General features: G+C 37.1%; 2 protein-coding genes across 2 annotated transcripts in view; one reads left to right on the top strand and one right to left on the bottom strand.

Annotated features, from left to right (window-relative positions):
• WDR37 (WD repeat domain 37) overlaps window positions 1–24,383 on the top strand; it is a 100,004-nt gene that overhangs the window by 5,529 nt on the left and 70,092 nt on the right. The window contains exon 2 of the mRNA XM_036760307.1: window positions 21,657–21,834. Coding sequence (XP_036616202.1) covers window positions 21,697–21,834 — 138 coding nt within the window. The 5' untranslated portion in view covers window positions 21,657–21,696. The remainder of the gene's footprint in view (window positions 1–21,656; window positions 21,835–24,383) is intronic.
• LOC118850711 (ribose-phosphate pyrophosphokinase 2-like) lies at window positions 17,805–18,749 on the bottom strand. The gene is given in 2 exon segments (XM_036760308.1): window positions 17,805–18,179; window positions 18,182–18,749. Coding segments are annotated over 2 exon segments (942 nt in total). The 3' UTR covers window position 17,805.

Genomic DNA, 24,383 nt, shown 5'->3' with positions numbered 1-24,383 from the left:
AAACAAAAGGCTAAAAAAACTTGGATAATATCAATAATTTCTATTTTCAAATTTCTTTTTTATCTTGCAAATATATGTAAGTGTATCTGTTGAGCAGATGTTAAAATGATAGGGTTATAGAATTTAGGATATAGGAAGGGAATGATAAGCTTTTAATTTAGAGCTAGAAAGGACCTTAGAGAGTATACTTTTCAAGAAAACACTTATTTTATAGTTGAGGAAACTGAGGACCAGAGAAGGACTTTTTCAAGGCAATATAAGTTATAATTCTGGAATTGCAGAATTCCCTGTGTTTTAGGGAACTTTTTGGATTAGGAAATTTTCCAATAAAATGTATTTTTTAAAAAAAGATGATATAATAGTGGTTTCTCCTAAAACACTGAATTAAATATTCTATGCAAGTCCAAATTTGTTAGTTTGTGTCTGAAAGTTTTTTTTTAATTGTTGTTTTCCTTTTAACTAAGCAGGTGGCTTCAGGAGTCCAGGAGGATTTGGTTTGGGAATCTTCTGTTTTGCAGGTTTTCAAATAATTATTTTATACTTTCATTATATATGGTGTTCTCACAGTTTTTTTGGTAGGGATTCATGTTGTGATAAAAAGGGTTTTGGGGATCACTGGACTTCCCCAAATTGTGAGAACATGCAGCTTTGGAGATCACTGGACTTCCTAGGCAGGGCCAAAGTCCTGAAGAAGAAACCCATGATAATCCCTAAGAAGGCTGTGCAGACCACAGGACTCCCCAGAGGAAGACCAGGTGGTAGCCCTCCTTAATTCTGTGGGGATCACAGGGTTCTAGGGTCAGACCCTAGGAGGACCCAAGTGATGGCCCCTTTGAACAGCAGTAAAATCACAAGGCTCCCGAGATAGGACTGGAAGACCCAAGTGATGTCCCCTTAAGAAGGCTGTGCAGACCACATGGTCTCCCAAGGGAACCCAGAGTAGTAGCCCTCTTAACACCAGTGGGGATCACAGGACACCCCAAGGCTAGATCCAGGAGTAAGCCCAGGACAAGCTGCTGCTGCCCATTGCTTCCCTTCACTTCACCTTAGGGAGGTCCATGTGATATGCCTCCTTCTCACCCAAAGAACTCAGGACCAGAGTGGGCAGAAGAAGGCATTTATTACACTTCTTGCAAGAGGGGATGTAGTGCTCACAGGAGCACTCACACTGATACAGCTGCAGGAGCAGGGGTAACCATTCCCTCCACTCCTGCTAGAGTTATGGTTAGTTTACAATCTTTGTTTTTTACATAGTTTTCCTAGGTTATACAGTTTATACAGGTAGGATAATAACAATACAGAAGCAAAAGTGAAGTTAATTAGATTTTCCTTGTCTTAATTTAGGATTAAACGATATTCTTTTTCTTCCCCTACTTTCCCTTTTTAACATATGCAAATCAGTAGGCCTGGACTTTTATGAGTTTAGGATATCTACATTCCTTACTCCCCTGAGTTCCCTCCTTAACATATGCAAATCAGTAGGCCTGGACTCTTGACCAAGGCCAGACCCTAGATAAGCCTGAACTGGTTCAACCTGGTTCCTCTGACTGCCTTCTCAAAAAGCATGCGTATAAACCTCTAACCCTCACCTGACTGACCTTGAGGCCTGATTTATGCTAAAGCTAGGGTGGAGGAGGAGGAGGAGGAGGAAGTATACCTTCAGTTCTGTGGAAACAAAAACTCCTCCTTCCATTTCTTACACATGTTTACTTTTTAAGCTTTATATTAGCCATCTGAAAGCAGTCTCAAAGCATTTTCAAATACTGTCATGTGTACTAATGAGTATTTAAGGATTTTAGGAGCATAGGTCCTAGGGACATTAAAGCTAATCTAATCGTTGATTTTCCCCATCCTGATCTCCATCTTTTACTGATGAGAAAATTGAGAGATGAGTGGTTTACTCAAGGGCTTGGAGGTACAGTCAGCATTTGAACCCAGATCCCATAACTTCACAGGTATTGCTCTTTCTACTATACTTCTCATTATTTAGGTAAAATGGAAATTAAATGAATTACTCAATTTATTTCAGTAAATGTTTAAATGCATACTATATACATGCACACTAAAAACACACACACACACACACACACACACACACAGTATTTCAGTAAATGTTTAAATGCATACTATATTTGCTGGGCCCCAGCATACTTAGGTTGTTATAGTTCTGCTAATAACGTAGCTTACATTCTCCTGGGGGGGGGATACATTACAAGATTAGTAATTAAAAGTAGTTTCAGGAGTTAAAGAGTACTAACAACTAGAAATAGCCAGGAATGGTTTTGAAAAGCAGGTAGTACCTAAACTGAGACTTAAAAGGTAGAGGTTTTAAGCCAGGTAGATGAGGAGGAAATGCATTCCTTGCACAAAGGACAGTCTGTAAGAAGCATTGAGATGGGTAATGGAATGCAGAGCCCAGGTAACAGCTAGTTGTCCAGTTTGGCTGGAACTTGTTTTGCTGAGTGTGTTTTTGGTAGGGGGAAGGAGCATACAAAATGTGGGGGCCAGTTTGTGGAGTGCTCTAAGTGTCACACAAAAATTTGTGTTTCAACCTAAAGGCTCATGGAGCTTTCTGAGTAGAGAAGGACATGGATAGTACTTTTGTTTTAGAAATATTAATTTGACAACAATACGAAAGTAGTATTAGAACAAGGGAGAGACTCAAAGTAGGGAGGGCAAATAGGCTATTGCAACAGTACAGGCAAGAGATTTGAACTTGAACTAGGAAAGGAGATGTGTGAGTGGAGAGAAAAGGATGGCTGTGAGAGATAGGGAAGCAGAATTGACAGGACTTGGCAACTGACTGGATATGAGGGGAGATAAAGGAAAGGGAAGATTGACCCTGAAGTTACAAACCAGTGTAACTCAAAGGATGCTGATACTCCCAACAGAAATAAAGAAGTTTGGAGGAAGAATTTTTTTGGGGGGAAATACTAGTTTCAGATGTGTTTAATTTGAAGTGCTTATGGGATTCTAGGTTAAGGTGTCAGATAGGAAGTTGCTAATGTGGGAGTGTAGTTCATTAAAGACACTAGGGCTCAGTAGCTATATGTCTATATTTATATGTGTATATTTATGTTTGTGTATGTATAGACACACATTTGGGAATTATATGGATAAGCATGATAATCACCCATGGAAGATGGTAAAATCACTGAGAGAGTGTACAGAAGAGAAAAAAAGCCTTGAGCACATATTTGGGAAATGCCTGTATTTACTGAGTGGGAGATGGATGTTGAGGTAGTAAAGAATCCTGAAAGAAAATTATTTTGACAGCAGGAAAATGAAAGTCAGATCCCTGTCACGAAAACCCAGAAAGGAGAAAGGAGTTGACAGTTTGAGAAGCTGCAGAGGGGTCAAATAGAATAAGGGCTGAGAAAATTGCATTTAGCAATAGAGGTCCTTGGCAACCTTGGAAAGAATAGTTTCAGTCAGGTGGTGAGATCCAAAGGCAGGTTGCAAGGTCAGGAAATAGAGACAGTATGTATAGAAAATCCTTCTTAGGAGTTCTGGGGTGAAATGAAGAAAGGATAGTTGGTGAATGTTAGAAATACGCTTGACACTGAAATTCAGGTATCAAGGGCAATTTATTATTATTGAGGAATCCAAAGGAATTGGTAAATGTTCCTGGGCAGGAGCAGACTCCTCCCGTCTTTAGGAAGAGGGAGTGAGGAATACAGGAGTGAGACCAGCTTTATTCTATTAGACTGACATAGATTGATGCACCATCAGCTCAGTACCTCCCTTCAGAGAATGGATTGGTCCACCCCCTTCTGGGTTACAATCTTCTCTGCACACCCCCAACATGCAACTCCTTGGTATGTCCCCCTCTCCCCCAACATATGTCCCATGTTCAAAAATGGTGGAAAACTCCTCCCTGTGGGTGTGTAAGGTAATATTCAATTAGCCAATTAAGCATGCTTGGTAGCCATTTGACCCAGTTTTCTCTTCAATCCTGACCATTATCTGGCCAGTTTAGACCAGTTTTCCTAACATCCTGAATAACATCCTGAATCTGTGGTTTCTGCAAAATGGCAAACTTTATTCCTATTGGCTGGGACCCTCTTCCTGGTTAATTTTTACTCCCTTCTTTGTTCAAGCCTACACTTCATTAATTATTCTGTGGAACTTAACTCTTTTGTGGAAACCTAACTTTCCCTAACTTTCACCAGTCTCTCACGGTGAACTTTGTCTGAGACATTCCATATCCCTTCTTTATGCCTTTGTCTGGAATGGTGTTTCTTCTTAGCTTTGCCTCTTGAAATTCCATAGGGTCCCTTTAAGGTTTATCTCAGAGAGAGGCGACCTCCCATATGAGGATTTTCCACATCCCCTGCAGTTGTTAGTGCCCCCTCTGCATTATTTCATAAGTAATTTGTACATGTTTTATGCTTGTTTATGTATTTGTCATTTTACTTTAATAGAATTTAGGCCCCTCAGGGACTGGGACTTTTTCATTTTTGTGTTTTGAATCCCAAGCACTAAGCTGGATGGATGCCTTTACATAATAAGTGTTTGTTACTGATTGCTAGTTGGAGATAAGAGAAAGGTAATGATAGAGGGGGCTAGCCTTTGGAGAGACAGGAGGGGATAAGATCAAAAGTACCAGTAAAGACTTTGGTCTTGGCAAAGAGATGGGCCTGCTTTTCTTTTTTTTTTCAAAAATTTAAAAAAATTTTAAACTTAAATACTACAATATACAAGGGGAACTAGAAATACTAAAACTTAAATATACTATAAGAAAAAAATATTACAAAGGTAAATATTAAAACTTAAATGCAAAATAAGAAAAGAGAAAAAATGTATTGCGGTATGCTTGGAAGTGTTTTATTCTTCACTGGGATCAAATCTCAGATCTCTCTGGTTGTCTCTGGACAACCACTGTTCTGCCCCAACTCTTGTTTGTTCTCCCTGCCCCCTACTTTAGCCCTGAGGTGCTATTTGTCTTGTTTGTGGTGGAAATCTGGAGAGCTTGGAGTTTTCTGACCTACTCTGCATCTTCCCAGAATTCTCTCCCAGAAGGACCTTCCTTTCACCAGAAGCCAGAGCAAAAAATGAAAGAATAAGGGATGTGATAAAGAAAGATTTCTGATGTGTGGAGTGGGGAAGAAGTTAGGTGCTAGTGCTGGAAGGCTTCTGTTTTCTCAGTGAAGTAGGATTTCTCTTGAGAGGAAGGGGTTAGGGGGTGAATTGGGAGTCTTAAAGAGAGAAAATAAGGCTTGGAAGAGTATGGTAGTCAACCATAGAAGAGTAAAAGAATTCTAGATGAGTGCCCAGTTTAGTTGGAATTTAACTTTCTGAAACCATCCCTTGATACTAAACAGACCTGTGGTGATCTGTGGCTCTATATTGCTTTTATCTCTGGTGACTTGGTTTTAGAAATTTGCCAGTCTTTTTTGGCAGAAGAGGAAGATTGGGAGCATGATGCTTAATTAAGAGTTATAATCTTGGACTTCCTCTAATTGTGTGATTTTAAAATAAGGGTTAAAAGTTGAATTAATCTCCTTTTATAGTTTAGAATGAAATTTTGAATAACTCACATTTGTGAAATACTTGTTTGTGTCTGTACTTGTTTGTGTGTGAACATGGGCTCTTTAGTGCTTGTACTAAGTGATCAAATATATTAGACTTGGAGCTTCCATTTTTTACAGGGGAACCAGACAGTGAAGTAGCACAATAATTAGCCAACCAGGAGGGCTTCTGATGCCCAGGACTTGACATACCAGTGATCCTTTGGGAAGTAAACTTTAGATGAACTCAGAGATGCCTGCTATTGCTAAAACCTGTCTTGACCAGCTCAGAGAGAAAAGCAAAAATCTCAGTTCCTGACTTGTCTTAAGAGCAGCAAACATTTTGCTTTATTATATTTACAGATATCTTCTAAACTGCCCCCCCCCCACCTGACATATGTATAAATACATCACCCCTTCCAACTCTCCTTTGAGCAGATGGTAACATTGTCTCACTGTTCTAGCTTGCAAGCTTCTTCTTAAGCAGTAAATGCAGTTATAATCTTTGTAAGCTGTGATCAGACTCTGGATCGTTCCAGGTCCCCCTTTTGGATCTGGGGTTTCTTCCATTTTAGCAGTTCACAAGGGTTTTTATTTTAACAGTAGAAAACAGAAAATTATGTCCATTATTGTTTATAGCAATTTGACTAATAATTTTATTTAAATTACATTGATTCATACAGCTCTTTTATTTTTAGGTTAGTGACTTATTTTTAATTTAGTAACTTTCCCCTACTTATAGTTTAGGCCAGAGGTTCCCAAACTTATTTGGTCTACCACCCCCCTTTAAAAAATTAACTCTGTATCCCCCTAGAAATCTTTAACCCCTTTTTAAAAAAAAATTGGCATCATTTCAAAAAGATATAAAATATATTTTTAAACATGGAAGTGTCTTAAATTTAATAATTTATTGTAAATTGGTGGGTTTTTCCTACATTTTTTAATGTTTCATCATGTAACAATATAGTATTATATTGTAAACAAATCATTACATGCACCTATTTCTGCTGATGCATGCTGGACTTCCCTACCATGCACTACAAGCTTGCCTGCCAACACTTTATTGTTAAGACTTGGGGGAACTTGACCACTGTGACTTGCTTGTTCCCAGTTGAGGGAATTTGACCACATAGGAGCTTTGGCTGCTATGAATATGCTGTTGTAGTTCTGAATCGAAAAATGTAACAGACTCTCCCCATTTATTCAAACACCAGAAAGCCAAATCCGTCACAGCAACAAAGAAACCCATCATAGTAACCAAGAAATCCATACACATTACCCATGCAGAGAGCAGAGACATCCGCAGGCCTTCCCACAAACCCCCGTAAGCAAAATCACTCCCTCTCTCACTCATGCTGGTTCCTCTGCCTGCTCTCTCTTTCCCAGCTCTGACTTCTTTGTCTCACTTGCTGTTCTGCCCATTTAGCAAGTTCGTGCCAACACAGGGTCCATGTGACTTAAACTCATGTGACCCACACTCATGTGAATCAGGTCACATGTGCCTTTTAACGGATGGAAAAGATCTTCCCATTGCATTAACAGTAAGTTAACAGTACAACCACTGATCAGTTATAGCTTGCATTTTGTGTGTTTATTTGGAAAATAATGTAATTACTGCGACTTTAACTCTGTTACACAACAGATGAAACCTGTAGGAATGGTTTTTCAGAATTTTCTTCTCTTCTTTCCTTATGCTTCCACTGCCCCCTTATTTTTATTCAACAGCCCCCAAATGTACCCGAGGCTACTGCCACCCTCCCATCATTCCAAGGGCCCCCTCCCCCCAACGGGGTTGTATGGCTCACTTCGGGAACCTCTGGTTTAGGCTTTGTTTTACTTTAGTTGATAACCATATTTTAAGCCTGTGATATGACTTTAAGATTCTTTTACAACCTTACTATTGTATTCAGGCTTTAGCCTTACCTTGTCTGGACCCCAGCCTCCATGGCACATTCTGGCCATTTCTATATCATGTTGTCTCTACTGGGGCCATCCTTTTCTTCTTCCCTCCTGTTGGAACTTTGGGCTTTGCCCCTGGGTGAGCTTTGGCCTTATTTTTTTTTTTTGGCAGGGCTGTTGGGGTTAAGTGACTTGCCCAAGGTCACACAGCTGGTATATGTGTCAAGTGTCTGAGGCTGGATTTGAACTCAGGTCCTCCTGACTCCAGGGCCAGTTCTCTACTTACTGCGCCACCTAGCTGCCCCTTTGGCCTTATTTTTAACTGGACTGGGCATTTGCACACAATGCCCCAGTCATTCTAGCCCTTCTCCTTTTCCAGTACTTCTTTATGTGTTGTCTTCCCCTATTAGAATGCAACCTCCTTGAGGTTAGTTAGAGACTGTCTTGTTTGTCTACATTTTTATCCCCTAACACTTAAAACGGTTTCTGGCACAGAGTACTTAATGAAGATTTATCTGTCTTTTTAATCTCTAAAATCTAATTCATCTTATCTTCTCCTTTGTTTCTGTGCCATTCTTCTATTTTCCTTTTTAAAAGAAGTATCATATATATATATATAATATATATATAAAATATATATGAAATATATATTATATATAAATATATATTGTATATATATATGAATATGTATGTCATATATAATTTATATTATATATACATTTATATAAATTTTGAAAATACTTTGACAAAATGCAAGAAGTCTTTAATTCTTTTAACATTTGGTAAGTAATGAGGGCATTTACCGTTATTTGTAGTCACTTTTTTTGAGGTTGTGTTGCTTGTTTTGTCTCCCCTCTTCTATTAATTTGATCTTTTTTTTGTACTTACATATGATGTAGCTGCTTATGTATTTTAAAGTTAAACAAAAGTAACCATGCAGGAATAGGTAAAATTTGTTTCACTCTGTATATGAACAATTTTTTTCATTGACTAATCCTATTAATTTTTCCTGAAGACAATAGCTTTAATATTTTGGAGATTTGAATTGTTTATTGTATATGTCTTATTTGAAATGAAATTTCAGATGGATATCATAACTTGGAGGGAAAATAAGCTTGAGAGAAATCAGGATAAGATCAAGATAAAAATCATGGTATCGAAAATCACTATTATAGCTTTGTGCTAGAAGGGGTCTTTGAACGTCTCCAGTACAACTCTCATTTTAACAGATGAGGAAATAGGTCTAGAGAAGGTAAATACCATTCAGAATCCCATAGGTAAGAGGTAGCAAAGTTGGGATTTGAAACCAGATCTTTCGACTCCAAATATTTTCACAGTAGATAAAAATTTATTCATTGTATTTTTTGGCATAGTTTTTTCAAACGTCTTGATTGTGTATACCAAGCTTGTTATTGGTACATTTATAAAGCTGTAAATAGTGAACAAAAATAAAAAAATTGATACTCTTTTGTACTTGTATTACGTTTATTATTATCAGTGGTTCTTCTTGTGCTTCAAAAATACTTGAATTCTGTATTTTTTGGCTTCTGTTAATTTGGTTTACTGAAGATAAAATCAAAGACTTTTGCATTCTGCCTTTGGCAGAAAGAAATTTGAATGTTATTTTTCATTACAGTTGTTACAGCTAATTGTCATAAATATAGCTAAATAAAGTAATTAGAGTTTTATATAACAAAGAACTTTTGCGTAGGCTTTGAATGTGGTACTCTGGCTTTGGTAGATCTTAACCAGAGTAATAAAACAGAAAGATGGATTTTTAACCTTGTACACTTACATGTTACTGACTAAAACTAAACAGCAAATCTACTAAGCACAGACTTCATGAATCAGGGCTTCATTCTATGAAGAATAGTCATTGCTAGGTTAAATATATTTTATTTTACTTAATATCAGGTGTCAGTAAGGAATAGGGGACCCTGTTGTGAAATGTGTAACATAGAAATTCAAGTATACTTTTCAGAACTGTGAACATATTATTATTTAATTATAGGTATTGATAAATCTTTAAAGGCAAAGCATCTTATTTAAAACAATCTTCTACTTGATGATGATAACTCTTTTTCCTGATTTGGATATTAGTCTGTGTTTGGATTTGAATGCCCTGGACAGTGATGCTGTTTTTTCTGTTATTGCTGGGGAATTGTTTTACATGAGTACATTTTTTGAGTAATTGATGGAATTTTTATTTCTTGCCTTGTTAAACATAGTATGTGAAATTTTGCTCTTTCCCTTGTTGAGTCAGAATCGTAAAAATGAACGTCGGATCATAAATTTAGAGCTGGAGGGGAGTCAGACTAATTTCATCTAATCCAAGTCCCTTATCTAAAGGTAAAGAAAATGAGGCCCAGAGATTTACTTGCTCAGTTTAGGTCACTTATGTAGTAATTGGTAGAGCTGGGATTTGAATCCATATCCACTGACTCTAAAACCAGTATGATTTTAAATTAAACCATTTTGCCTTAGTTCTATGCTGTTATTATAGTGATGTCTTGAAAGAAAGTTGTGTAGGGCATATTATGCAAAATGGCTCTAAACTGTTATGCTTTTATAATAATTTATTTTTATAGTTTAACTGTTTATTATGTTCACCTACTATCTAGCTGTCATGAATTTTAGTCAATGTCTGTTGTCTACTGTATTGTGGGAGGAGTTTTTAAAATCAGCAGTCTTATTGCACAGAATTCTAAATTGGACTCTGGGTGAACTTTCATGTTTTTATTATGAATTATTTACAAACATGAGCTTTTCTTGTATGTCTGGGTCCACTACATTTAAAGTCATGCCTATACTTTCCAATGGACCTTCACAATTGTGCGGGGCTCTTTTTAAATCCATCTCGAAGGACTTCCTCCCCTTAAAACCACTGTTTCATACCCTTACCTTTCCTTAATCTATCATATATGCTTGTGTCTGATAATTTGCTTAAGCTAGCTTTCCTCATCTGTAAAATAATTTCAATAAAAACTATAGTGATAGAAGGGGAAAACCCTGCTCTGTTAGCAGGGTTTTGCCTTTGCTTCTGCTTCCCAACTTAACTGAAAAAATTGGTGTCATTAAATATGAGCATTATCTCTTTCCTTCATAGTATTTAATGACCCTAGAGATAATCTAATCCAATTTCCTTATCTTACAGATAAGGTGACTGAGGCCCAGAGACATTAAATGATTTACCCTACATCATGAGAGATGGCACATCAAAACTAGTGTTATTTCTACTTTATTACACTTCTTCAATTCATTTAAACTTCAGTAGTCTTTAAGAGTTATCTTCTTAAGATGGTCTTCCTCCTTGCTAAAGTGAATTTTTCTACTTGTGCCAATCCACTTTTTTTCTGTTGTCATCTGCACTCTCTCACTAATAATTCAATCTCTATCTTTATGCTAGCTTTTCTACTGCTTACAAACATGCCCATAGCTTCCCCCGTTCTCAAAAAACCTTAACTTGATTAGTCTCTCCTGTTAGCTATTTACCTATGTCTGTCTTGCCTTTCATGGCTAAACTCCTTGACAAGGCTATTTACAATTATTTACTCTGTTCCTCTAACTTTTCTTCACTCTCTACAATCCGGCTTCTGATCATTCACCTGAAACTATTCTCTCTAAAGTTACCAATGATCTCTTAGTTGGTACATCCTAATGGCTTTTTCCCAATCCTAATCCTTTTTGACCTTTCTGTAGCCTTGGACACTGTCACCTCTTTGTCCTTTATACTGTCTTCTCTTTTGGTTTTCATGACATTATTTTCTCCTTCTACCTCTCTGACTGCTCCTTCTCAGTCTCCTGGATCTTTATCCAGATCTTGCCCATTAACTGTATTCCCCAAAATTCTGTCCTGGGCCCTTTTTCTCACAAATTGATCTTCCTTAAGTAGTGGTCTGAACATGTTATAACACACACACTCTCTCCCTCTCTCTCTCCCTCTCTCTCTCCCCCTCCCTCCCTCTCTCTCCCTTACTTCCTCCCTCCTCTTGCCCCCCCCCTCCATTTACATTTTTGTCTCTCACTTTCCCTTTAAATAATGTCTATATGCTGTAAAAAGCCTCAGCCTCCTCCCACATTGAGGAATTTACTTTTCACGACCCTCAGTTCTTGTCCTATGAAAGTTTTGAGAAGATAGAACTGTTAGCAGCCACATTTCAGTCCCCTTTCTTTCATGCCTAATGAAACTGATTACAATAGCCTTTGCCCCATTTCTTTTCCTGTTTCTCATTCTTTCCTTCTCTGTCTGTGTTGAGTCTCCCAATTTTTGCAGAGTTGAAGGAAGGTGAACCGAGTTTTTGCAGTGTCTGCTGCCTTACAGTTCCCTAGGGTCTGCCCCAGATAGAAGACCAGTTCCCCCAACTTCTGATTTCTCCTCTTCCTTTTCACATAGCTGGGCACACTCAGTGTTTGCTAATTCTTACAGCTGGGTGAGGGACGGGCAAAGCTTGGGTATGCTGTCAAAAGTCTCTGAGGGTGACAGTGAATCCGTTTGTGGATCTCAAGCACAAACTTTTGCATTAGCTGGTGAGCCTTGCTGAGAGCTGGGGGAGGGGTACTGAGTAAGTGCCTTTTGCATGAGTGTTTTCCATATTGAATTCCTTAAAGTTTCACTTTCTTGGGGTTCTCACTTGTCCATTAGATCCAGCTGTAATGGCTCCCCCTGTGGTGAATAGTCCCTCTTTGCTGGGTTGTAAGACTTAAGCCAGGGAAAATTCCTGGTTGATCAGCTTGTCTCATGGATCCTTAATCTTACTAGTGTTCAATTTTTGTTAGACTCTCTTGTTTGCCCTGATAAATAAGTGGGTACAGGCCTTTGAAGTAGTCTTGTTGAGGGAGAAAAACCCAGGGATTCAGGAATCCCAAACCAGAGTTCCCAGGGCAAGGTCACCTGGAATGAATTCATGGATCCAAGCATTCTTAAAAGTCAAGTTGGCAAACATATATTATGCTTTAGAGTGGGCAAGAGTTCTTAGGGAACCTGCAACCATAGAGAGGTTGCAGAGGGAATTTTTATAGAAGATTTTAGGGGGCTTAAGAGGGGGAAACGTGTCAGGTGTTCAGAGTGGGATTAGGGAGTGGTTAAGGCATGGTTAAGGAGTGTTTAGTTCTTAAAGGAACATGCACATTTAGTATTTACTGTGCAGGCATTTTACCCAGAGTTCACTGGGAAATAGCCCAAGGTGGGGCAAGGAGAAGGTGTGGTTTTGACTGTGAAATGTCACTAAGTCACCAAGCGGTCAGGGCTACCTGGAGATACTCGGCTCGGTTCTATCAAGTGTCTCGTTAGTCAAGATTAAGGGAGTATACATTTGACTACGTCTAGGATATATGTTAGATTCAGAGTATAGTCAATTATCAGCATCTGGTAATCAATCTATAATTAAGCATAACTGCTTACTGAGGAAGAAGCAGAGAGAACTTGGGGCACACTGCCCTTTAGCTAGAGAGAGACTGCCTGGGAGAGAATATGTTTTGAGAACTAGATGTATTTTGGAATTGGAGTTCTGGCACAGGCACACCAAGCAGAGGCAGTTAGAATTCGGGTCCAAGCACAAGCATCCCATCATTCTCAACTCATCCTCAAGCACTTTTCCAGGCTGTTCTTATGCAAATCATCGATCAAAATCTAACACTCAAATTTGTTAAGAAGATTAGGTCTAAGGGCCCTCTCATTACTTCCCAGTCACCCCAATGCATTTAGAAAAATAATTGTGGTAATCTGTTTGGCAAATATTGTAGAAAAACTACATTTAAAATTTAAATGTCAGAAAAAATTTGTGCAGGGTGAACAGCTTTTTAATCAGGGAAAAAGCCATCTAATCAGAATTTATTTGGTATGATCCATCTTAAATAAGGGTTGCTACTTCTTTAAAGCTTTCTATAATACTTCATGGTTTATAATGTACTTTACACAAATTATTTCCACTGATTCTGGCAACAACCTTGTGAGCTAGGTAGTTGTAGTATTATTATTCTCATTTTCTAGATGAGGAAACCAGTAATAACTTATCCAAGGTTACACAGTTGGCAAATCTCATTATGTATTTAAACTAAGGCCAGGCATTTTGATCCTTATTCCCTGTTAATTTTCTGTTATACAGCACTCCTTCTCTTAATGAGATATTTCTGTAGTATATAATTTCAATGAAAAGTTTGTCATTCAGTGAGCATTTATTAAATATTTACTATGTGCTAGGCACTTAGGGTACAAAGAAAGGCAAAAAAGCTAATTGGGGCCAAGTTTAATCATTAAAATGACACAGTATTCATTTTCTTTTTGTTTTGTTCCTGTGTTAAGGGCTATGCTTTAATGTACTGCAGCCTACTAAGGCAATTAACCTCTCTGTGCCTCCCAGGCAACTTTTTAAAGCTGTACTTAAGTTAAAGATGAATTGATAATCTGAATTTGTGAAGGATGTTTTCTAAACCTGGAATTCCCCACCCTGATGACATCACAGGTGCATACCTAGGGAAAAAAGGAGCAGGTCTAAAAATTTCTTCTTGTGCTGTTGTCCATAATAGTGGAGAAACTTTTAAAACTAATAAAATTATGTTTTAAGTATTGGTGATGAAAACAGGTTAATACCCTCTTTACCAAATTTTTTCAGTTTAGTTTGGATATATATATAGGCTATCTGATTTGAGTTACCTTCTAATATGGGAGACTGAAGCAAGCGATAATGATTTTTTACTTCATGGTATTTGAAGTATTTCACTTTTAGACATTTTAAAGGTATAACTTCTAAACAGAATTGCGTATAAATTGTAACTTTATCTGGTAATGGTAATCTACATAGTTTTCTGTGGAAACATGCTTTCTCAGAGGGCTGGGGTGAAGCCATTCTTAGAAATACATTGCAAATTTATTTTATAATTGAAATCAGTTGTGTAGTGTATATGCTTTAATAGAGTCTAAAACTGGCTTAGATATGTGACTGTTGTAAAAAATATCCACATATTTTTATATTAAAAGAATAAGTTTCCTGGGTTTTAGTGTCCTTTAGAAAGTAGTCATAGAAACTTGGCACATTTAAATAAAAACAAACCTTCCAAAGAGCCTAGTTTTGGCCTTTTAAATGTAAAATTTGATAGGTAATAAACAGTAGAGAGTGAAGCCATTCAGTGTTTATTTGGAAATTTTATAGTCAAAGTAGGGGTTGGGACCCAAGATTTTTTTTTCTAGTTTATAGTTAAACCACATTCTTTATTTGGTTTAGTAATGGACTTCATGTTACAAACTCTGTTTGTTGGAAAGTAAAAATTTAGTGAAACTACTACTTTTTTGTGTATCTAGTTGTTTACGACTAGACAAAATGAGATGATGTAGGTGTATCAAGTAATCTACATACTTTAAAGTGCTATATAAATGTCAATTTGCTATTATTGTATACCAGATAATTTTTTTGAATGATTTCTTTTCCCCAATGCAAGTTGCTCATTTTATAGACAAAATAATAAGTAGACAATGATTATAAAATAATTCAATTTGTTTGCAGTATTTCTGTAATTAGTGATTTTATAGCCTTTTAATTAATCTCAGTAAAAACTAAAGTAGTAGGGTAAAGAAGTTCAAATATAAAAATGATAAGTGCATGATACATTGTATTAGAGTTCCTCATGTATTTGAAACCTCAGTAACATTGTCATAGGCCCTTTTCTGATGTCAGTAAAGGCTACCATTTGTTACAGAAATGCTTTTATAGAGCTTGATAAAACTACATTTTTTAACAAGGAAGGCCTTGAGAAAATTTAGAAATTTCTAGATATTTTCTAACTTTGGAGATAAATTCTTTTTTTTTTTCTTGTAAAAGAAGCAATTTGCAACGCAATTTTATTGAAAATACTTGAGTACAATATTAGAGGAAAAACAGGAAATTCATTTTGTAACAGTGACCTGATCAACACAAGCAGTACAAACAATACAGTTCTTGGACATTAACAATAACTAATAAAGGAAAGATATGGTATAAATACATACAGATTGATATCACAAAGTTTTGGGGTGAGCAACTTTGGTATGATCATGGTTCCCTAGTCATATTATTTGGAAAGTGACATAAGCTGGTTCTACATGCATGTAGCAGAATTGGATGTAAATGAAAGACTTGGCTAGTTCCATTTACTATGGGCCAATCTAGATAGATCCACAGGAAACAGAAAACCTAAAAATAGCAGCATCTTCTCTTGAAGCAACCTTTACAGACTATTTGATCTTTCACATGTATCTGGTTCTACTTGTGTATATGTAAACACAGCCATATTTAACATCATAAATTTATTTTAAAAATAGGCAAAACCAAAAATAATGTCAAATAAATGATAAAACAGTGATTTCTCATCAGAGGAGCATGGCTATGTAGATTTCAGCCTGTTTTGTGCTAGAAGATAAAATCAATTCTGGACATTGTCATTTCAGTGGGTTTCAGGTATTCTGAATGGTATCTATACTATTCCCATGGCACTCCAACAACACAAACATAAATAACTGTACTAAGTCTTTTGGGATATCTTATATAAGTAGCCAAAGCAGTGTATTTGGTCCCTTCTTTTTAACATATTAGATGAACTCAGAATTCAGAAAGTCAGTGTTGTTAAGCTATTGTTCATGAATCTGTAGCGCCTCATTTTCTTGCCACATTACTTTAGAACTGTCTTTTGGAAGCTATTTTACCACATGGAAAGATACAGTAAGACTGATGTCAGCAACTGAAATGTCAGATAAATTATCCTTTTAGGTCTGTCAGCCTGGAGTAAGATTCTTTCAATGCTGGAATAGAAAATCCTAAATAATGTTGTCATAAAGATAACAAAGTTGGTTATTTTCAACTAAAAGATTAGAGAATGGCATTACCTACCATTAAGGTTGGTCTGCATAACCATACATAACTTTTTTTTGGTCTGAATTATACAGACTTATTGTCTAGTCAAAGTGCATTAAGAAATAAGACCAGATAATGTTCAAAATGTTTTTTGGGGGGAAGGAGGGTGGTGCTGTGTTAACACCCAAGTTTCCTTTGACTTCTGAATTAGAAAAAAAGGTATAAACAGTCATTTTTCATGTAACAATATTAATTTAGCGAATTCTTCACTGACACTGTTGGAAAAATCTGGTATTTTAATCAAACAGTTAATATTTATCTGCAAATATTTTTTCCAGATTTCCTTTATTACTGCCTTCCAGGTAAATGTTTTTTAACTTAGGGATGATTCAGTGAATCAACTGCTAGAGACTTTTAACTATTTCAGACTACAAATAGCACAAGTACACAAACCACAAAAAAGAGAAAGCGGCCTTATATAAACATACATTTAATAGTCCTGATGATTCCAAACTTTACTCATGCCAAAGAGAAAATTTAAAAGACTGAATAGGTTTAGTGGATTTAAGCCCTGAATGTTGCCTTAGTCAAGTGTGAGCGTACATTACTCTATATTTAACAATTTGAAGCTTCGATGACTTGGAGTCAATCGTTGAAATGTCAATTTTTCTTAGCTGCAAGAAAAAAAAAAAGCAAAAGTTGCATTTTAAAGAGCTGGGATTTTCTGTGCAATTTCCCTTTTCAATTTGTAATGCACTACCAACAGTCAGAACCCGTCAGACCATTTAATTTAGAGATTAGAGTCTGACAGATTATATAGAGAAATTTCCAAGTAATTCTACTGCCAGAAATAATTTTGGAATTTTCTGACATGGAAATAGTTTTCAGAAACAATGAGCAGAAATTTACAGCAATATGATGGTCAACTTCGATGTGATTTATAAAACTACATTCATTTATACTATCTTGTCCTTAACTGATTTGTCTACAAATTTCCATCAGCAAATTGCTCAATGACCATCAAAGCTGATCAAAACTTTGTTTAAACTAGGTAAAGTCCAAGAAATTAATTTGAACTCCAATTAACAAAAAAAGTCAACATTCAAGGTATCCTACAATTCTGTAAAATAATGTTTATTCTGAATAAAAGGTCTAATTCTATATAGCAGGGGTTTTACCCAAATGCCCATAGGCATTTTTATTTAATAAAATACATAAAATGCTTTAATACAGGGTTACCTTTGACAAACCCAGACGTATAAAATTTAAAAACTTCCGAAATGTAATTACACTCTTACAATTGCAGCTCCAATGTGATGTAAGAGTACAGGAAAAAGTTATCTGTCAAACCAAAACAAAATGCAGACATTTCCCATATAAGCCAATCCTTTAAAAAAGGAAACAAAAGGGGAGGGGAAGGAGAAGGGGTTAAGAAGGTTGGAGAGGAAAAAAGGAATCTCAAAGCACACACAATGGAAGCTTTAATAAACATTAACTATCATAATGTTGAGTCCCAATAATTAAACAAAAACAGACCGGTTGTACACAGCCTGCCGGAAAGCCATGATCTGGAGTTATAGTGGAACATGACTGAACAGGTAAGACACAGATTCACCATTGTGTGTTCTCCATATTGCTTCAGCCACTATCATTGAAATGTCAACAACCTGGATTTTCGAGCTGTGCTTCATTTTGTCCTCTGGTGGAATTGTATTTGTGACTACCACGGCCTCAAATGCAGCATTATTAATCCTGGAAGTAGCTGGTCCAGAGAATATTCCATGAGTCAGAATAGCATAAACTTTAGTGGCTCCAGCAGAAAATAACTTATCTGCCGCATGGCATATTGTGCCACACATGTCAGCCATGGCATCCACAAGGATGGCTACACAATCCTTCACATCACCAACCAAAACCATCCTGTCTACCTTGTTTGCCTTCTTTCTTTGTGAATCAAAGCAAACTCCACATTCAGTGTGTCAGCAATTGATGTCACTCTTTTAGCCCCACGAGCATCTGGGGACACAATGATACAAATCCTCCATTCTGCAATATTTTCTTGAATCCATTCCAGTACTGCAGGTTCTGCATACAAGTTATCCACTGGAATATCGAAAAACCCCTGTATCTGAGAAGCATGGAGATCCATTGTAACATGATCAGCTCCAGCCACTGAAAGCATATTGGCCACACGTTTTGCAGAAATTGGAGTACGACTCTTGTCTTTTTTATCTTGTTGGGCATATGGAAAACATGGGATCACTGCAGTCACCCTGGACGATGATGCAACTTTGCAAGCATTGATCATGAGAAGTTCCATCAAGTTATCGTTAATTTCCCTGCAGCCACTCTGGATGACGTAGACATCTTCTCTCACACTTTCACCAATTTCTACACTGGTAGCCTGGTTATTGAATTTTTTGGTGACCATCTTGCCCAGCTCTAGCCCCAGCCTGTCTGCCACATTCTGGGACAGGTCCTGGAGCGAGCTGCTGCTGAACAGCACAATGTTGGGCATGGTGGGCGCGTGGTGGGGGCCTGCGGCAGCGACAGCCACTGCTGCTTCTGCTGATGGCAGGAGCTGGAGCGGGAGGAGGCTGGAGATATCTTCTTAAAGGAAAATTGGGAGTCCGACGAAGCCTTATAGAATTACATCTAAGAATTTTATCTAGAAAGCTCACTCCATTGTGCATCTGTTGAGGTACCACTGAAACTATTCTGGCCTATTTGGAGTAGAAGGTTGTGTGACATTATATTCCTTTAAGTACATAAATACTCTTCTGTTTTGCCAGCCTTTGTGAGTTTATACTTAGTAGATAGAGAGCTATGGTATATGTATCTTACCTCCACCTGCTGTAGAGATAGTGGGAGTTATGAAAAGATTGGAGGTGGGGGAGAGGAATCTCCTCACTTGGAAACTTTTAAAAGTGTTTTTCAGTGACTGTTGTTGGTATGACTCAGTGGCATGCTGCAGATGAGTTTGGATGATTTTGGTTATGTCTTTAAAAAATATTTTGTTGATGCATTTTAAAAGCATCACTAATGTTTCCCAGTGACTCCCTTTGTCCCTGCCGTGCCCAGTAGAACCTGTCCTTATAATAAAGAAATAGAGTTAAGCAAAGCAAATCTACACTTTGCCGTATCATACTACTTCCCTAATTCTGAATCGACCCAACTCTGCTGAAAGGCTTTTTGTTGTTCGTTTGTTTTAGACTTATGCTTAAATTTTAAGTTAGTTCTCTCAAGATACATAAGGTCATTCCATTGGATCAGAGTTTTGGAGTCTTCCAGTATTGTTTTCCTTTATATTATTGTGATCATCGTGTAAATTATTTTTCTGGTTCTGCTTACTTTGCTCTGCATACAAGGCTTCTCATGGTTTTTAGAATTCTTCATTTTCTTAATGACAATGATAACTCATGCAGTTATCTCTGTCACAGTTTGTTTAGCTATTCTCCTTTTGATGGGAATCTACTTTTCTTCTAATTCTTTATTACAAAAATTGTTGGTATACATTTAATACTTTATCATCAAGATATCTTTTACTTCTCTTCTTTTTATTCTCTTCCTAACTCCTTGACTCCTTTATTCTTGTCTCCTAGTTCTTTGGAACAGGTATTTCATTAGTAGGGCCTATGACAAGTATAGGTTCCCATCACCTCTTCCTTGGATTATGGCAATAGCCTTTTAATTGGGTTCTTTTCCTCAGAACTTTCCCTGCTTCAATCCGTCCTCCGTTCAGCTACCAAAGTAATTTTCTTTGTTACTTGCTCTCCTCCTCCCCCCTCCTGCCTTTTCTCCCAGTAAGCTCTCGTCATCATTCCTCTTACCTTTAGGATCAAATATAAAATCCTCTCCTTTTCATTTAAAACCCTTCACAATTTGTCTCTTCCCTACCTTTCCAGTCTTCTTACACTTTACTCCCCTCCTTACACTCCATCTAGTGTCACTTCACTCCTTACTCTTCTTCACACATCATACTTCACCTCCCACCTCTGTGCATTTGCACTGACTGCCCGCCTGTCCATAATGTTCTTCCTCATACCTTCCCCCTTTTGGCTTCCTTGGTTTCCTTCCAGACTAAGCTTAAATCCCACCTTCTGCAGGAAGCCTGCTCCTCATACTGCCTTCAGGATGAGATATCTTATATCTATTGTATGCATATCTGTCCTCTAGCTACATAATTATTTTCATATAATCTTCCTCATGTGAGCTTCTTGAGAGCAGAGACTTCTTTGCATCCTCAGCACTGAGCACAGTGCCTGGCACATATTCAATACTTATTAAATTTTTGTTGACTCAGTTGAGTGATGCTCTCTTTTCTGCTCCTTAGCTGCTAGCTCTACCTCCAATTTCTTCTGTCAAAAAAACCAATTATAATGAACTCTATAAGAAAAATAAACCATTTTAATGGAGGTATAATATAACTTTTAGAGATGAAAAGACTTGAGGCCAATTAAACAGAAAATTAACAAAGAAGCGTTTTGGGCCAAATAGAGAAAATGGGAAGGCCTCTTCACTCCTAGGTGGTAGGTGGCATAGTGGATAGAGTACCAGGCCTGGAGTCAGAAAGACTCATCTTTTTGAGTTCAGATCTGGCCTCAGACACTTACTAGCTGGGTGACCCTGGGCCAGTCACTTAACATCTGTAAAATGATCTGGAGAAGTGAATGACAAACTCCACTCCAGTATCTCTGCCAAGAAAACTCCAAATGGGGTCGCCAAGAGTTGGACACGACTGAAACTGGATGACAACTCCATGTCTCCCAATTTCTCCTTTAAGTTCCTGGGTCTTTGATTATGCTGTTTTGTTTTTAGTGGGTCATCTGGGAATTTAGGGTTTTTTTTAAACCTGTAATTAGCATATTTGAGTGTGAGAAGCATGTTATAGTAGATAGGAGGTAGGCTTTGGAATCAGGAAGATATGGGTTCAAGTCCTGCCTCCTGATACATATTAACTGTGAAAATATTCAAGAAACCTCTGCTTATAACTGAGTTACAGACCTTCATCACAGGAGGGTTTTCTGTACTAGGAATTAACCCTAAATTGATAAAATCAATCCAGAAAGTGTGGAGCAGTGGAAAGTTTGCTGAATTTGGAGTTCCAATGGGAACTAAATGTGAATCTCATCTGTGCCACTCATTTAGTTGTTTTTCAGACATGTCCAACTCTTCATGACTCTTTTTGGGGTTTTCTTGGCAGAGATATTGGTGTAGTTTGGCCATAGTTGTCACCCTAGAGCTTGTCCTGTTTTTAAACAAACATTCTTGATCTTAAGATCCTGTATCTGTGTTATATTCAGTGAGAATAATTGTAAAAAAATTATACCTGACTTGATTAAAATTTTTTTCATAATGCCTTATTGTCTTTAAAAAACCCAAAAAGAAAACTTTCATTTTTTCCTCTTTTTTTTTTTTTGTTTAGTATATTGCAGGAGAAACCAGGACATTATTTTCTAGAAGTAATGCCCACAGAAAGCGGAAGTTGTGCAACTGCTCGCCAGGCAAAGCAGAAACGCAAATCACATAGTCTTTCTATAAGAAGAACTAACAGTTCAGAACAAGAAAGGACAGGACTTTCAAGAGAAATGTTGGAAGGACAAGTAAGTTCATATTGACTAGTGTCTTCCTATCTTAATTGTGATCATATTTATTTATAGTTTTATAAATGCAGAAAGCAAGAAGTAGCTAGATGTCCTAAGTCGTATCTAGATGTGATTCATGTGTTCTGGGATAGCTAAGAATTTTCTTAATCATTCGTTTGTGTGTGTATATACATATACACACAAATACGTATATACATATATAGTATGTATTATATATCTGTTTATCTCTATATAAATTTACGATGCTTGATTGGATTTTTAAAATGTAAGGTTTTTAAAAAAACAACTTGGGATTTTATTAATATATGGAATTTTTTGTGAGAAACTCCTTTAACAGTGCAGATCAGTAACTTCTCAGCAATACATAGTTTTAGAGAGTTTTCTGGTGCACTGAAAAGTTAAATGACTTGTCCTGTCATACTTTGGTAAGTTTCTGAGGCAGGACTTGAACTCAGGTCATACGTATGAGACTAGCTCTCTTTTCAGCACAGTATATAACCTTTGATAGCAGTTCTTCAACTTAATTTTTATTCTCTACAGGAGCAGTGGCAAGATTCATTATTTAATTCACTTTATACATTCACTTCAACAGATGTTAATTTAGTACCTTCTTACAGGTTAAACAGGAAAATAGGACATGTAGTACTGAAATATCTATAATAAAACAGGGTAGGCTTATAGAAATGGCAAAAAAAAAAGATAGGATTTCAACAGGTTGAGATTTGAAGGGCCTTGAGGGAGAAGGCCTTTCTAGGCAGGTGTAGATAATGGCATTAGCCAAGCAACATAAACAAGAAAGAGAGGAATGTATTAATGAGCAGGCCACTTTGGTTGGAGCATAGAGTATATACAAAGTAATATAAGATAAGGCTACCAAAGCATTTTAAACCTAGAATATGGAGTATCTTGAATATCAGGCTAAATTTGGATTTTATTTGGTAGTTTACAAGAGGCCATTGATGATTTCTGAGCACTTGAGGTATGTGATGGTTTAAATTTAAGGGATTTTAAACTACTAGTGATAGGAAGAATGAGTTAGAGGCCATATTGAATTAACATAAAGTCGAAAATGTAATGTCCTTGTCCCCAAAATTTTACATTGCAGTACAGATTGCCTAGTAAATAATGATTGATCATTAGTGATAGTATTTTTACTGAGTTCCTCCTTTTAATCTGTTTGAAATTGAGTTGGAGATAAGATTAAGGTCAGGGAGGCTGATTAGAAGACTCACACTACAGGCCCAGGAGGTCCTGAGGACCTAGACTAACTATCTGACAACTCTGGATTTCAGCCTTTTTATCTGTAAAATGTAGCCGTTGGACTCAAGTTTTGAGATTCATTCAGGGGATGATATCGAGTAGATAGTGGGAAAATGTGGGTCTGGAGCTCAGGAGAGCAGATTGTACATACAGATTTGGGAGTTACCTTTGTTAAGGTAATGTTGGAAGCTGTGGAATTAGCTGTGGAAGTGCTAAGAGAATAATCTAGAGAGGAATAGACACTGACAAATACTACCTTCTGAAAGGTGAAATTATGAGAGGGAGAGCCTCTTCACATATCCAGAGAGTTGAAATTTTTCATTTCTTTTTCCTGTCTGCTTCTGTAACCCATCATCTAATTCCTCCTATTGTCCAGGTGGTCTGTAATACACTTCATGACATGACATATATCTGGCAACATTGATCTCTACCCAAAAGTTTTCTCTGATGTGATTTTTCCTCCTGGATTTTCATATACAAAATATGTTCTTGATATACTGCTTCATAGGCAGTGAGGTGGTACAATCGATAGAGTGTTGGGCCTGGAGTCAGGAAGACCTGAGTTCAAATTTGGGTGCTGATATTTACTAGCAGTGTGTGTGTATGTGTGTGTGTGGGACCCTGGACAAGTCACTTAACCTCTGTCTGCCTCTTGTTTCCTCAGCTGTAAAATGGGGATAACAACAGCACCTGTGCCCCAGGGTTGTTTTGAGGATGAAATGAGATAATATCTATAAAGTAGCAGAGTGCTACAGCAGGCATTATATAAATGCTTATTCCCTTTTCTTTCCCTCCTTTTCATATAATTTGTTCCTTTTGAATAAAGTATTCCAGTCATGAATCACATCTACAAATTCTTTGTTATAATTATGAAGTCATGCTTTGCGTTTTATCTATTGAAATCTGAGCCAGTGAGTATTATTAATCCCCTTCCAGGAGCTTTTTTCTCTGTAAATTCCTAGGCAATCAAGACAATACTTTACACATATTACTCTATTGTTAACTTGGAGAACAGTTTTTATGGGCCAAAGACTACAGGGTGTCATAATTGTACAGATAAAGGGTATCGAGGGCCTGAAGTAAGGTAGTGACACTGGGAATAGAAAAGATAGAGGGAATTCAAGACATTTCTAAGACTGAATAATTAGAGCTTAGATGATTGGAAATTGCAGGATGAGAAGTCACAGGTGATTAAGGCTTCAAGTTTGGGTAATTAGGAAAGTAGTGGAACTATTAACAGAAGTAATATAGGAACAGGAGTCTGGTCAAGAGTGGGATGGGGATTG

The sequence above is a fragment of the Trichosurus vulpecula genome, chromosome 5 (genome assembly GCF_011100635.1).
Source record: "Trichosurus vulpecula isolate mTriVul1 chromosome 5, mTriVul1.pri, whole genome shotgun sequence".
Lineage (NCBI taxonomy): Eukaryota > Metazoa > Chordata > Mammalia > Diprotodontia > Phalangeridae > Trichosurus > Trichosurus vulpecula.
This window is presented reverse-complemented; position numbering and strand designations above follow the sequence as displayed.